The sequence below is a fragment of the Dendrobium catenatum genome, unplaced genomic scaffold, assembly GCF_001605985.2.
Source record: "Dendrobium catenatum unplaced genomic scaffold, ASM160598v2 fragScaff_scaffold_671, whole genome shotgun sequence".
Lineage (NCBI taxonomy): Eukaryota > Viridiplantae > Streptophyta > Magnoliopsida > Asparagales > Orchidaceae > Dendrobium > Dendrobium catenatum.
Genome location: NW_021319133.1, coordinates 909,982 through 924,712, shown reverse-complemented (window position 1 = coordinate 924,712; position 14,731 = coordinate 909,982). Strand labels below are relative to the sequence as shown.

Here is a 14,731-nt window from a genome sequence, read left to right as displayed (position 1 = left end):
TTAATTAAATTTTGAAACAGTGACTATCAATGCTTAGAGAGTTCAGGGTATGGCTGAGAGTCAAGAGGTGCATTAGGTTGGGAGCCTAAATTTGTTTGTTTTAGGTTTAGTTGCAGAGAAATAACAAAATAAGATTTAATTTATGTATTAACTATAAAAATTTAAATTTTTTTAATTACCTAGGTGGTAATTTTTTAGGTTTGTGCTTCTTATAAACTACGCAGAAGCGCACCTCAGCCTTACTGAGGCATGTGCCTCATCAGACCAAGGTAAGGCATATGCCTCATGACATTTTTTTCATAACTATGATGCAACACGTCTCTTAATATGAAATTTTAAACAATAAATGCTAATTATTTGTTCTCTGAATTTAAAGAATTATGCCCAGATGGCTTAGCATCACTTAGGTACATACTGTGTGCCATTGATTTGGTCCCAGGGACATCAATGCCTGAGTTTTCAATTATGGTATGAATTCTACTACATGCAGAATTAAAAAGACAAGTTGCTCTCATAACACTTTCACTTCAATCACATGCCATTGAAAACCTACTAACATAGGCTACCTTCTACACAGTTATAACCATCTCTAACCAAATTACGTGCAGCATGTTGCTCAGTAAGCAAATTTTGAAGTAAACCCTCATGCGAGAAAAAAAAAGTACGGAAAAATAGAAATAGAAGACAGTGGAGGAAGCAAGAACAACTAAGCCATAAAATTCATAACAACATGAACAACAAATGTAAAAGGTAAAGTATTTGTACTCCAATTTTATGCATAAACGTAGAAAACTTTTCTCATAGGCACTAACAAAATTATAGTATTAAACATTAACAAAATGTCATAGAACCACCAAATTAATTAAACTCAGCATCAATTGGTTGTTCTTTCAATGAAGTAAAGTTTCAGAAAAAGCTAACCATCTTTTCACAAGCAGCATGGCATAGTTCCCCTGCGCATTCTGGAAGACCTAAAATGGCAAAACTATGATTAGTGAACCACAAATATTTCATTTAAACGAAAAATAACAGCTTACCATCACTCTCGGGAAAATCCCCGCTAATTGATGAATCTTCAGACGCTGATGTGAAGTTTTCTTCTTCTTCTGACATCAAATTTAAAGGTACTACCTGCAAAAACTCCATGATCAGGTTAAGAAAAAAAGTGGCATTGACTACTTTCTAAGTTAATAGCAGGATGAAGCATACCGAAGACTGAAGCTCAGAGTCTTCATCATCATAAGCTGAATCAACAAGGTTCGTAGAAGTTGCCATTACAAGACCTTCTTGGACAAAACTTTCAGGTCTAAAATCACTATTGCATATTTTTGTATGTTTATGATAGCTTCTCGAGCAAGCCTTAAAATCATCCAACTCAGATTTCTCCTCGGCAGAAGCCACATTTCTCCCTGGTGTAAATCTCACGGGACTACCAACTTCATGTAAATCAATTAGTGGTAGGTCGGATAAATCTGGTTGCTTCAATGGAAAAGAGCCCGTTGTGACTAGAAAAAAAAATAAAAAATAAAATTTAAAAAAAAAACTTTAACTCTAGTCTGCTAAAATTAAGTGGCATCAAAGTTGAAAAAAAAATTGATTAACATGGAGCATGGAAAAAAAAGGAAAAAAATACTGAAATGATGGGCATTTTAGGAAGTTTCTGAACATTGCCAGTTTAGAGTTTCTTCTATCAGAAAGAAAGAATTTCAAATGGAAAGCACTCACAGAAATAATTTTCACATACGTTGAACCCCTCTGAAGCTCTAGACTTCCTTTTACCAGTAAATTACGTCATTACGTCTTTATTTTGTAATTATAAATCTTTGAAAAGCACCAAAAAAATTATGTAGGATATTTCCATTGCTGTGCTTAAGACGCTGCGGTAGATAACTAAATTAAAAAGCCAAAGAACTATTCTGTGAAAAGTGATAGAAAAAACAGAGGAACAAAGCGAAAGCAAGAGACAAATGTGAAACGAGTCACAAATACTGAGATTTTAATGGTTAATAACTTGGCATGACAAGTTCAACTTTTTTTTCCTTTAACACTGTCATTGTCAGGTCCCAAGTCCTGAATGAGAAAAGTTGAGGGTTGCATTAGGTAGTCGACAGTCAGCGTAAAACTTGTCGAATAATCATGACATGAATTCTTTAATTCATTGTATTAATGTCAGAGTATTCCCTAGAAGCAAAGCGTTGTATGGCCTGAATACAGTGACAAGTGTGTAATGGTCACTGCACTGGTGCCCAAGTGCAGTGTTAAATAAGCAAGGGTTCCCACATCATGGATGGGTGTAGGTAAAGAAGCTAGTCAATGAAATTAAAATTAGGGTAGAAACTTGGAATATAAGTCCCTTACCGGCAAATTAATGAAATTAAGAAAATATTATGATTCATATGAAGATAAATATTCTATGGATTCATGAAATTAAATGGGTAGGAATGAAAGCTAAAGAGACTGATAGTTTATGATTTTAACTATGGCATTCTGGTATGAGTCATAATAGAAATGATGTATATGTAATTATAGATAAGAGTTTAAAGGATAATGTTATAAAAATTAATAGAAATGAAGATAGAATTATAGCTTTAACGATTGTTGTTAATGTTAAAATTATTAATATTCTAAGTGCTTATGCTTCTCAAGTAGATTTGGATGTGTTAAAAATTAAAATTTTAGAATGACTTAGAAGAATGAATACAAAAATATCTCTTGAAAAAGAATTTTAATTGAGAAGATTTAAATGGACATGTTAGTAGAGAAGTAGATTATTTTAAAAATATTCATGATGACTATGTGTTTGGATCGACTAATGAAGGTAGTAAGATCATATTGAACTTTCTAAAGTTTATGATTTTGTAATTGCTAATACATTATTTTAGAAAAAAGATGAGCATCTCATCATTTATAATAATGGAAATAGTAAAACTCGGATTGATTATTTTCTTCGAAGAAAAATAGATTGTTTAGATTGCAAAGATAGTAAAGTTATTCTAAATGAAAGTTTATATACCTAGCATCGCTTGTTAGTTTTGGATTTTGAGATGAAAAGAAAAAAAAATAAAAATATATAGTAAAATGTTATTCTAGGATTATATGTTGGCATTTAAAGAATATTAACAAAAATATTTTTTAGAGTAAGATTTTAGAACTTAAGATTATGTCTGTGCGTGAGGAAGCTAATGTTATATAAGAAAAGTAGCTATTAATATTAAGAATATTGCAAAAGATGTACTTAAAGTACCTAAGTGAAAAGCTCCAAATAGTAAAAATAATTTGTGGAGGAATCAAAATGTGAAAGAAAATATCAAAAATAAGAAGATTTGTTATAAAAATTGGTTTGTATGTAAAAATTCTGATAATTGTGATGGATATAAAAAAGAATGCAAGGAGTCTAAAAAAGTAATATGCAATGCAAAAATTTTAGCTTTTAATAATTTATATAATAGATTAGATACTAAGGAGGACGAAAGATATATGTATAAATTAGTCAAGCAAATAAATAGAAGTATTAAGTATTTATTTCAAGTGAAGTACATTAAAGATGAAGATCAAGAAGTGTTTTTATTAGAAGAGGATATTCAACAAAGATAGATGAGATATTTTGCTAAACATTTCAATGAAGATTGTGAAATTTGATTGACATTAGTGACCTTGGCACCCTCAATAAAAATAAAGATTTTTGTTTATATCGACGTACTAGTAAAATCGAAGTTAGAGATATTTTAAAGAAAATTAAGTGTGAAAAAGTTGTGGACCTTATAATATTCCAATAGAGGTGTGGAAATGCTTAGAAGATGAAGGAATTTTTTGGTTTACTAAACTTTTTAATAATATTTTAAACACAAAAAAGATGCCAGATGAGTAGAGAATGAGTGTATTGATTCCTATTTTTAAAAATGAAGGTGATGCACGTGATTGTATGAATCATAGAGGATTTAAATTAATGTATCATATTTTAAAACTATGGGAGATATTTATGGAGCATAGGTTGTGACGTGAAATTAATGTTTCTCAAAATCAATTTAGATTCATGCCAGGTAAGTCAACTATGGTGGTTATACATTTATTGAGAGGTTTGATGGAGAAGTGTAAACATAACAATGAAGATATTCATATGATATTAATTGATTTAGAGAAAGCATATAATAAAGTTTCAAGAGAAGTGCTATTGAGAGTTCTTAAAAAGAAGGGGGTTAATAATGCTTATATTCAAGTCATTAAGGATATGTATGCAGGAGTTATTACTTGAGTTTAAACACAAGGTGGTTTGACCAAGCATTTTCCTATTTCACTTAAATTACATCAAGGATCAGCCTTAAGCCCATATCTTTTTTCCTTAGTCATGGATGTACTCACTAGACATTTGCAAGAGGTTGTAACCACGTGTATGCTTTTTTCGGATGATATTCTCTTGTTGATTAGACTAGAGAGGGAGTTGAAGGTAAATTTGAATTATGGGGGTCAACCTTAGAGTCTAAAGGTTTTCGTTTGATAGATCTAAAACTGAATATATCGAGTGTAATTCTAGTAGTAATAGATCTAGTGGAGGAATTGAAATTTTGGATGATCAAGTCATTAATAAGAGTACACATTTTAGATATCTTGGGTCTATTGTTCACGGTGATGGTGAAATAGATGGGGATATTATTAGTAGAATTTAAGATGGGAAGTAGAGAAATGCATTGGGCTTGTTGTGTGATAGAAAAGTCCCCCTCAAACTTTGCAAAAATTATATAAGATGGTGGTGAGACCTGCAATGCTTTATGGTGCAAAATGTTGGCCATTAAAAGAGAAGCATAGTATTAAGTTAAGTGATGAAGAGAATAGAGATAAGGATGATCAGGTGGATGAGTGGCTTTACTATTAGATACAGGATACGAAATGAGCATATACATGAAAAGGTTGGAGTAGCTCCAATGGAAGATAAGATTAGAGAGAGACGTCACAAATGGTTTGGTCACATCAAACGGCGGCCTTCCGATGACCCGATTAGGAAAGTACATGTCTTAGATTTGGCTTATGTTAAGAAAGATAGAGGTAGACCTAAAAAGATTTTGTTAGAAAACATTAGAAATGTTCTTTTTTTATTAGATTTAAATGAGAATTTAACTCTTAGCAAGATACAATGGAGAAAAAGTATTCATGTAACCAACCCCACAAGTGAGATAAAGGCTTGTTGTTGTTGTACATGTAGTCATTCAGAGTTTAACGTTTGATCCCCTTATCATGACTAGTTCACAGCTTAAAATCATTGCAAAAAGTCATTCATTATCCATCTTTGAAAAGTATCATAAAGTAAAATTGCATATCACTTTCTGATAGTGCGGCCCTTTGCGCCTTAACACGTTCAGTAGCTCCCACTAGCTGAGATGTTTTAAGAAAGAAAATAACAAATCAATCATAAGTTATTCTAAAATTTTGCTAATGAGCCATCCTTAGGATGTAATAAGATGTATGATTTGAATTCATTCCAAAAGAATTGTTCTTATCAATCATGAAAAAAATAGCATGCCAAACACCTAAAAACAATTAGGAGCATGTTCAGGAACTCGAAGGCAAAGCAAATGGCCAAAAAAGGCATATCAGTGATGCCATCCAAAAGAAATTAACACCGGTACTACAAAATCTGCAGCAGTTTCAACGTGACTTCTTCATTTCAGGTTTACAGTCTTTTGTCAGTCATTTTAATTAAGCACTCGGTGATATAATAACAGGTTGTCCAATTGGATCCATTCACATTGCTTCGATAAACCACTCAATCAATCTATTACAAAATCTCAATAAATTTTAACGTACACTTTCTCTAATATAGTACTTTGACAATTTACGACTTCAAATTTTACTGCACATCTAGCTGAGCATTCTTTCAAGAACAGTCAATAACACAAAATGCTAATTCTTATCTAGTTGATTACAAAAAATAGTTGGTGTTTAGCTCTTCTTAAATAATATAATTTTAAATGCCAACCTCTCATTACACCATCGATATATTGGTATTCATTACCACCACAATTTGATCTTGAGAATCCTTCTTATTAGATCCCTAGCACATTCACACTTTAATTGGAGATTTTCATTACCTGAAATATAACTCTGATGTTAGAAATTGCTCCACGCATATGTTTGATGGATTCAATGTACTATCTGAATAATACTTTTTCTCATTAATTCAGCATTAAATCAGCAGTTTTAGCTTGATTACATATGTTTATGGAAAGTAAACAATGAAAAATCTTTTGAAATTTATTTTATTTGAAACTCAAAATTAGGAAATTTATTTTTGGAAAGTATTGTTAGGAATAAAATGAGAGATCGATTGTGATCTTCTAGTATGATTCTGTTTTTATTTTAGGAAAGTATCTTAGGAATGAAAAGAGAGATCGATTGTGATCTTCTCCTATGATTTTGTTTCCTAATTTTAAAAAAAAAATTATTCTTCAATGATTATGTTTCCTAATTTTTGGAAAAGAATTAAGCTAATTAGTTCTTTCCTTTATCAAACATTTTTTAGTATATATGTGTAAATGTAGTACTGCTTTTTGAATAATGAAGAAGAATAATCAATTAAGAAATTTCTCATGGTATTAGAGCTAATTCTCTAAACCCTAATCCTTTCAGGCCGCCTTTGTCTGGCATAATCTTTCTAGTTGCTTCTTCTCTGTTTCTCAGGTCAATTACTCTGACTGATTCTCTCTAGTCAATGTTCATCCCAACCTTATTCTTCTATTTTTCCAACAAGCTTATTTGTTCTTCTCCCTCATCTTATTTGCAATACAAAATGGCTCATCACAAATACTTTGCATCACGATACCATAATCAAGAAGCAGTTCAGAAATTTCAAACATTGATGGTAGTGATTCTTCCCCAATTTTCATATCATGATACAATTTTAATGGCCATAATTATTTGCAGTATTCACAATCTTCATTGATGTTCATTTGTGATTAGAGAAAGGATAAGTATCTCACGAGAGTGGCCGCCATGACAAAGATTAAGATAGAGGTTTTAGAAAGTGAAAGATTGAAAATAGTGTGATTATATCAAAGCTTATTAATTCCATGAACAATGACATAGGTGAAAATTTCTTATTGTTTGGAACTACAAAAGAAATATGGTATGCAGCCAAATAGAGGTGTCAAAACGGGTCCGCAGGTCGGGTTCGGGTCGAACCCGGATTGATCCGGATTTAAAAGGGTTGACCCGAACCCACCCTCATTTTTGTAAACGGGTCAGGAAAACCAACCTAGACCCGACCCGCACGGGTTACCGGGTTGACCTAACATGACCCGCGAACACGAAACGGATGCAGTCACTAGCGTGCAGAAGGAGCTTGGCAGAGCACGGCGAAGCCTAGGGTGAGCGTCGGTCGCACAGCTTGGCTAGAGGCTGGGCCTGGGGCAGCTGCAGGTGCAGCCAGTGTGGCTAGGTCGTATAGCAGTGGAAGTGCGGCACCGCTCTGCTCATGCCGCATGTGTGGGCTACACCTACGCGGACATCAAAGTTAGGACGAATTGGGCCACCTACAGACGTGCGGAACTGCGTGCGGGTTGTGCCTATGCTACGGTGCGAGCAGACAAACTACTGCGCGAGCGGAATAGCTGCGACACAATGGTAGGCTGGGTTACCCAGCAGGGTTTTCTAAACAGGTCAACCAGAGTCACTTTCGGGTTTCCGGGTCAACCCGAACCCAACCCAGTTTTTGAAACAGGTCGACTTGTTGAACCCGACCCATATGTCAAACGGGTTGACCCGAACCCAGAATTTTTCGGTTAGAGTCCGGGTCGGGTTTCAGGTCGGGTTTCAGGTCGGGTCAAATATTGACACCCCTACGGCTAAAGAGACCTATTCCAGCTCTGAAAATACTTCAGAGCTATTTCAGGTTGAATAAATATTTAATGACTTCTGCTAAGGAGAGTAGTATGTTACTCGGTATTACAACACACTCACACGATATTGGCAACAACTTGAGTTACTTGGAACTCACTCATAAACATGTCCAAAAGATGCAATAATATACAAGCAAATTGTGGATTTAAAAAGGTTTTTCAATTTTTTCTTAGGACTTAATAAGGAGTTGAATGATGTTCGAGCTCGAATCATGTGCATTAAGCCACTAACAAATCTTAGGGAGGCTTTCTCAAAGATTAGGCATGAAGAAAGTAAAAAGAAAGTGATGATGGGATCTAAAGAACAACCCGCATAAATGTTGGATGTATCTGCCCTTTTTGTTCGATCATCTAACAGTAATAATGGAGATCATCAAAAACGGAAAAGCCTTGATGTGATTAATGCAAGAAACCAGGTTGTTACAACGAGAGTTGCTAGAAGATCCATCGCAAACCATCTGATTGGAAACAAAAGCCATGGTTTAATAGAGACAGCAAAGCACATGTGGCTCCCAACTTTGAGAGTGCTCCTGTTCCTGAGCCTAGCCCATATAGGAAAGAAAAGATGGATTTGTTGCATAAATTATTTAGTCAAATTGGTAGTGGTAGGTTTGGTTGCTCAAACATATTCACATAATGCATTCACTACTAACAGAAGAGAAATGAGGCCATGGATAGTCCACACTGGTGCTTCTGATCACATGACAAGAGATGCTGCCCCTCCCCAAAATTACAAGCCAAGTAGTGGCCAGCCACTCATTTGTTCATATTGTTGATGGTTGCATCTCAACTCTATCCTGTATGTTCCAAACTTGGATTGTAATATTTTGTCCATTAGCAAATTGGCCTGTAACCATCAATGTACTACTAAATTTTATCCGAACTTGTGAGTTTTTCATAACTTGAAATCGAGCAAGATGATTGACAGTGCTAAATTGTGCTCCGTGCCCTAACTCCTTTCATGTGCACCTTTTCATTACCATTCTTTTGCATCTTTTCATAACCATTCTTTCACATAAACTTGAACTACTATGCTTATTTTTTAATCTTCTACCTTCCTTTATACATGATAATAACCTTATTTACAATATAGGTGATACTTGCACAAACTCTCTAATTTAATCATTTCTCATTTCTATTTATTTTATCCAACATCCATCTAAATATTCCCATTTCTACCACATGATTTATGTTTATTAGAGACATCTTTGTTTCCCAATGCTTAAATTCATATAGCACAGTCTAAGTTGTTACAATTTTCTTTAACATACCTTCTAGTCTCCATGAATTCCCTTTTCTCATAGTACTCTCAATGCACTTATCCCCTTTTACCAATCAAATTTAAATCAAGAAGTATGCAAAGCATATACATACAAAACTACTCGAGTTGATACATGAGGCATATGATCATTGGTAAAAGAAAAGCCAATGCTAAATCTTTTCAAAACACTCTGAGCGAACTATGCCCATGCTTAAACAAATATTTGCTTCAATAAGATATTGAAAAACCAACTCAAGCTAAGGTCTCCAACATAGATTAATGGAAATAAGGTATTGACAATCAACTTGGAGCTAAGCCTCCGAGTTGCCGAAAATTCCTGAGTTGTTTAAAGCTTGCTCAACAAACCATATCCCTTTAGTCTTTCATTTTTGGTAAGCTCCTTGGCTGTTATAACCCGAAGTTGCTAACAATCATACCTTCATGCCAAAAATATAATTCCCTAACTCAAATAATCTACTTGTCCAAGCAAGCTTAATGGCTCAATACTAATGGTCATAAAAAACTCCCTAACCCAATGCATGTAGTCACAACACAAAGCTCCCTGACTTAAAGCTATGTTGCCACAATCAAAGGTCCCTAATAACTAAGATTGATTAACAGATAAACCATAGGCAATTGCTAGAAATATGATCTTTCTAGAAAAAGCTCATTGAGTTCTCACACAACCTAACCAAAAGACAAAGTTACAAACCTTAAATCCTAGTAACATCACAAAGCTTCCTCACTTAAAACTACATTTTCATAGCCAAGTCTCTCTAAAAATCAAAATTGTTAACTAATAGACCTTAGATGATTGCAAGCAAGATAAAAGTTCAAGATAAAACCCCTACCATACATTGTGCAGGAAAAAGCCCCGCAATTAACACACAGATACCCTCAAAATAGATGGTCATGGTACAAAGCTCCCTAAATTAGAGCTATGTTTTAATACTCAAATCCCACTATAACCTAGCATGAATAACTAATAAACCCTTAAGAGTTGTAAGAAATATGATTGTTTAAATAAAACCCATTAAGTGGCACACATTGTTCAAAAAAAAGGTCACTCGATTAGTGCGCACACAGACACATATTATACTTGCATATCATGCGCTAGCCATGTGGGTTCAAAAAAATTGTTCCATACGTTTGGCAACTAGCGTATTTAGCATTCCATCAAAAAAGTCCTCTTCTCTTAGGCATCAAAGGTTTTCTCTGCCTTAAACCTTGAAGATTATCAATTAACAGATATGAACTCACAATTAATCAATTGATACATGCAAAACAGAAATAATGCGTTTCAAAGCATTCGATCATCTGTCAAAATTGACATAATCGAGCCTCACCCATATCTGAGAAAGACAAGCATTCATGGAAAGTAGCGCATATAAAAAAAAGAAGTTGCAATACATGTTTTACTTCGAATTTCAGTCACAAAATGACTTACAAGATTCCAAAAAATGGTACTTGCTCAACTTCTCGTCCGCCTTATTCGGCTCATCTGCTTTGAAATCGAAAATGGAGAGATCCTTCGTGGGGCCCCTCATATGTGACAGATCTCCAGACACCAAGACTTTACATTATCAAATTGAGAAACCTAGCTTGAGCGATATGTTGACAGCTTATAATTCAGGATTTGATGCAATTCAGACTTGAACAGATCGCGGAAATAAGTGGCAGAATATTACAGAAGAATCATACTGAGAATCGATATCGCAGAGCGATCCACCAAGCTGCCCTAATCGACCGCCGTTAACGAGAGCGAAGAAGCGACCGCCAATGCCCGGCCGTGCTCTGTGGAAATACCGAAATAGTACAAAACGGCTCACGTATTTGACTCATAGGTCACGGATTACACATTTATTCCGTCCGCGCTCAAGAGATGGCACATATATGCGACGTGGCTTGCACGTGCGAAGCAGGTTACGACGGCAGACTGCTTGTTATGCATAAGCTAATGAATTCGTGATTATTTTTTATCTAATTGCAACTTAATTTAATTTAATTAATTCTGTTGGGGACTGAATAATTCGTGGAGATAGAGAGCACAAAAATTTAACACACAAACATGTTATTAAGATGATAAAGAAATATTAAAAAATTTACGTGAAATATCAAAAAGAGGAAAATCACAAGGCATTGTCCCGTTGAAATGTTCTACTATTGTTTGAAAAGATCACAAAAGTTGGCTCATCCTTCAAATCAAGGACAATTTAAATATAATATGTTGAAGATCTTGTCAAACTTCAAATGGGCGTTTTTGAGCTCGAATAAATGACAGATGTTAGAAACATGGTGACAATAGTTAGGAAAATGTTCAGTAGAGGTTGGGCAGCTATTGGAGATCTGTCGATGCCCTACGAACATGTGGAAGTCTAATGATGGTTGATGTTCGAGAAAATAATCGATGGTGGCAAATGAACGAGTCGAAGTTTGATGACGGTCGGTGGTCATGAAGAAATAAAATAGTGGCCAACGAATCGGTGAAAGTTCGGCAATGATCAGTGGTTGAGAAGAAATTCGGTGGTGGCCTATAAACGGGCAGAAGTTTGGCAACGGTCGATGGTCGAGAAGAAATTCGGTGACAGTAGAGCTCCAAAATTTTCTTCTCTTTTCTCCTCCTCCCATATGAAGAATGAAGGTCTCTATACAAATTTTTTAGAGTATCATGGCTAGTAAATATAAAGAAGATCAATGGCAAATTGAGAGTGTTCCAACATACGACCGATATTGACACCCTTGATCATGACTCATTTATTGAACATTTAAGTGCTTTGATGAGTTTTAATTTGAAGTTCTTGGGCTCGTTGGATTCATCTCGTCGAGCCGCTTGATTTGACTATAAGCGTGTCATATTTGAATATCATTTAATCATCCAAGTAATACTCTGAAACTTTCTAGTATGCTTTGATCCTTTGATTTGGGCTCATTTGGGCTCGGATTGGATTGAACTATGTGTCATTGCGATCATCTCAATGAGACGATCAATTTGTGATCGTCCCAATGATTTATACCAACGGATAATGATTGAAATTGGATTTAAAAAATCCAAAAAAGCTTAGAAACTTTAAAATCTCACAATAAATCCATTCTTTCACCAAATTTGATGTTATTGGAGTCATTGGATAGGGAATTCTATGTATTATTTATTAAAATTATAATTAAAATAATTCGATCACTATTGTTGCAGGATAGAGCATACGCGGTGATAGAGTTAAAATCATACATCTTAGCATTGTATAAATATCTAGCTCACAAAAAGATAACACAATATTTTTTACGTATAATTAGCATTGTATATGCATATTTTTTATCTTTCTTTTTTCTCATAACTTTCACAGTTTCTCATTGAGGCCTTCCCCTAGCCTTGCACAGGCAATATCTTAGGCCCACGGCCTCTCTCTATAAGAAGGAGATCCCTCCCCCTTCTTCTTATATTCCTCAATCTGAGGCATTCCCCTAGTTCTATTTAGGCGGTATCCCTTGGCAGATCTAGGGTCCCTCACTGAGTAAGAGTTTCCTCCCCCTTCTTCTCTCCCTCACATTGAGGCATTCATCTAGTCCTGTTCAGGTGGCATCCCCTATGCATGTATAGGGTCCTTCACTAAGTAGGAATTTCCTCCTCATTCTTCTCTGCTCATACTGAGGCGTTCCTCTAGTCTTATTCAAGTGGTATCCCCTGTCTAAGTCGAGGTCCCCTCTTTGAGTAGGAGTTTTCTCCTCCTTTTTTGAGAGATTTTGCAGACGTCTGATGTTATTCGATGGAAGTCTAGAAATATACGAAAGTCCGACATCGCGAAGAAGTCCGGGAATGAGTAAAAATTCGACGTTAGGTAGAAACCCGACGAAAGTTCGGTGATGGGCAGAAGTTCAATGACGGGTGGAAATTCAATCTCGGGTAGAAGTCCAATGAGAGCCCAGTGATAGGTACTAGTCTGACGACGGGTAGAAATTCAACATCAAGTAAAAGTTTGATAAAAGTCCCACGACGGACAGAAGTCTAGTGATGGTCGAAAGTACAGCGTTAGGTAAAATTCTGACAAAAGTCTCGTAACGGACAAAAGTCCAACAACTGGAGGAAGTTCAGCATCGATTAGAAGTCTAATGAAAGTCCCAAGATATGGGCAGAAGTCCAGTGGCAGGAGGAAGTTCAACGTCAGGTAGAATTCAGACGAAAGTCCTGCAATGAGCAAAAGTCTTGTGACATAAAGAAGTTCAGCATCGGGTAGAATTACGATGAAAGTATAATAACGGACAAAAGTATGATAAATGATAGAAATTTGGCATCGGGTAAAAGACCTTCAAGAAGTACGACGACTGGTGGAAATTCAGCATCAGGTAGAAGCTAAATGAAAGTCCGACGACTGGTAGAAATTCAACGTCAGGTAAAAGTATGGCATTGGGTAGAAGTTCAACGAGAATTTGACGATGCATAATAAAGTGTAGGTTAATATAATTCGCCAAAGATATATAAAATATCTGAGGTTGTATATTAAAGCATTGCTAAATGATGTTAACATATGAGGAAGATGTCGAGAGAATCCACCAATGATGTATGACATATCCGAGGTTATAGGTCAGAGTACTGCTTAATGATGTTTTCCCTTGGGGAAGATGTCGACAGAATTCACCAAGGATGTGTGACATATATGAGGTTGTATGTCTTAGCACTGCTCGATGATGTTAACCTGTGGAGAAGAGATCGAGAAAATTCACTAAGGATGTATGACATATTCATGGTTATATGTCAGAGCACTGCTCGATGATGCTAATGTTGAAACTCGTTCAATATGAATTAGGATGTTAAGCCTAAGTGATTGTCCAAAGGCTAACCAAGAGGGGGTGAATTGGTAATTTAAAAATTATACTTCTACTCTTGAATTTTTAGAAAACTTTTTAATTATTAATGCAAGTTAAATTTAAAGTTTAAAAATAAACTTTTCAATATGAGTAAACAACTTGCAATTAAATTAAATGTGGAAAAAAAATTAAGAAAGAACACATCAGATTTATAGTGGTTCGATCAAACCTTGACCTACATCCACTCCCCGGAGGCACCCTCTGAGTATTGCACTAATACCACAAAGTGAATCTCCTTTTTCCCCCAATGCAAGGCGGAGAAGCCTGTACAAAATCACTTTCATCATCCCTAGTGTGGTGCGGTGGAGTAGCCGGGTTCTTTGACACCAAAAAGATCTTCTTCTAGGCAAAACTTCCCTCAAGCCGACCTTTTAAATCCGATGATACTGAGGTGCAAGTTCGTCGGAGCAACCGTGTGAATATCCGCTCCACACTCCCTTGAAATCCCCTTCAAGGATCTTCTCCCTCCCAAACTCCACCCTTTCCTCTCTCCCTTTCAAGTTCTCTCTTCTAGTTTTCTCCAAAAGAAAAAAGACACAATGACTGTCAAAGATACACTTTGTCATCCTTTTACACTCTCTAAGTGTCGACAGAGAACCGGACCGATGTTGTTGAACTTCACTTGAGAGCCTTCAGAAGAGATGGGCAGAAACAAAGAGATCTTCTTCTTTAAGTAACCTTGTGAATCCCTCACAAATCCCTCACTTGATCTCTCACTCTT

At 35.5% G+C, this 14,731-nt stretch overlaps 1 protein-coding gene across 3 annotated transcripts; it reads right to left on the bottom strand.

Moving 5' to 3' along the window:
• Positions 1-891: 891 nt before the first annotated feature.
• On the bottom strand, positions 892-11,008 carry LOC110105661. Of its 3 annotated transcripts, none has more exons than XM_020835256.2 (5): positions 10,852-11,008; positions 10,598-10,747; positions 1,210-1,505; positions 1,038-1,131; positions 892-971 (listed from the first exon to the last, which is right to left on the bottom strand). In XM_020835256.2, the coding sequence occupies exons 2-5, from the start codon at positions 10,695-10,697 to the stop codon at positions 907-909; spliced, it is 555 nt and encodes a 184-aa protein (XP_020690915.1). In that variant the 5' UTR covers positions 10,698-10,747; positions 10,852-11,008; the 3' UTR covers positions 892-906. The 3 variants fall into 3 exon arrangements, with proteins under 3 accessions (XP_020690915.1, XP_020690914.1, XP_028551575.1); XM_020835255.2 differs by having other exon boundaries at positions 10,839-10,998; XM_028695742.1 differs by having other exon boundaries at positions 10,598-11,003.
• Positions 11,009-14,731: the final 3,723 nt, after the last annotated feature.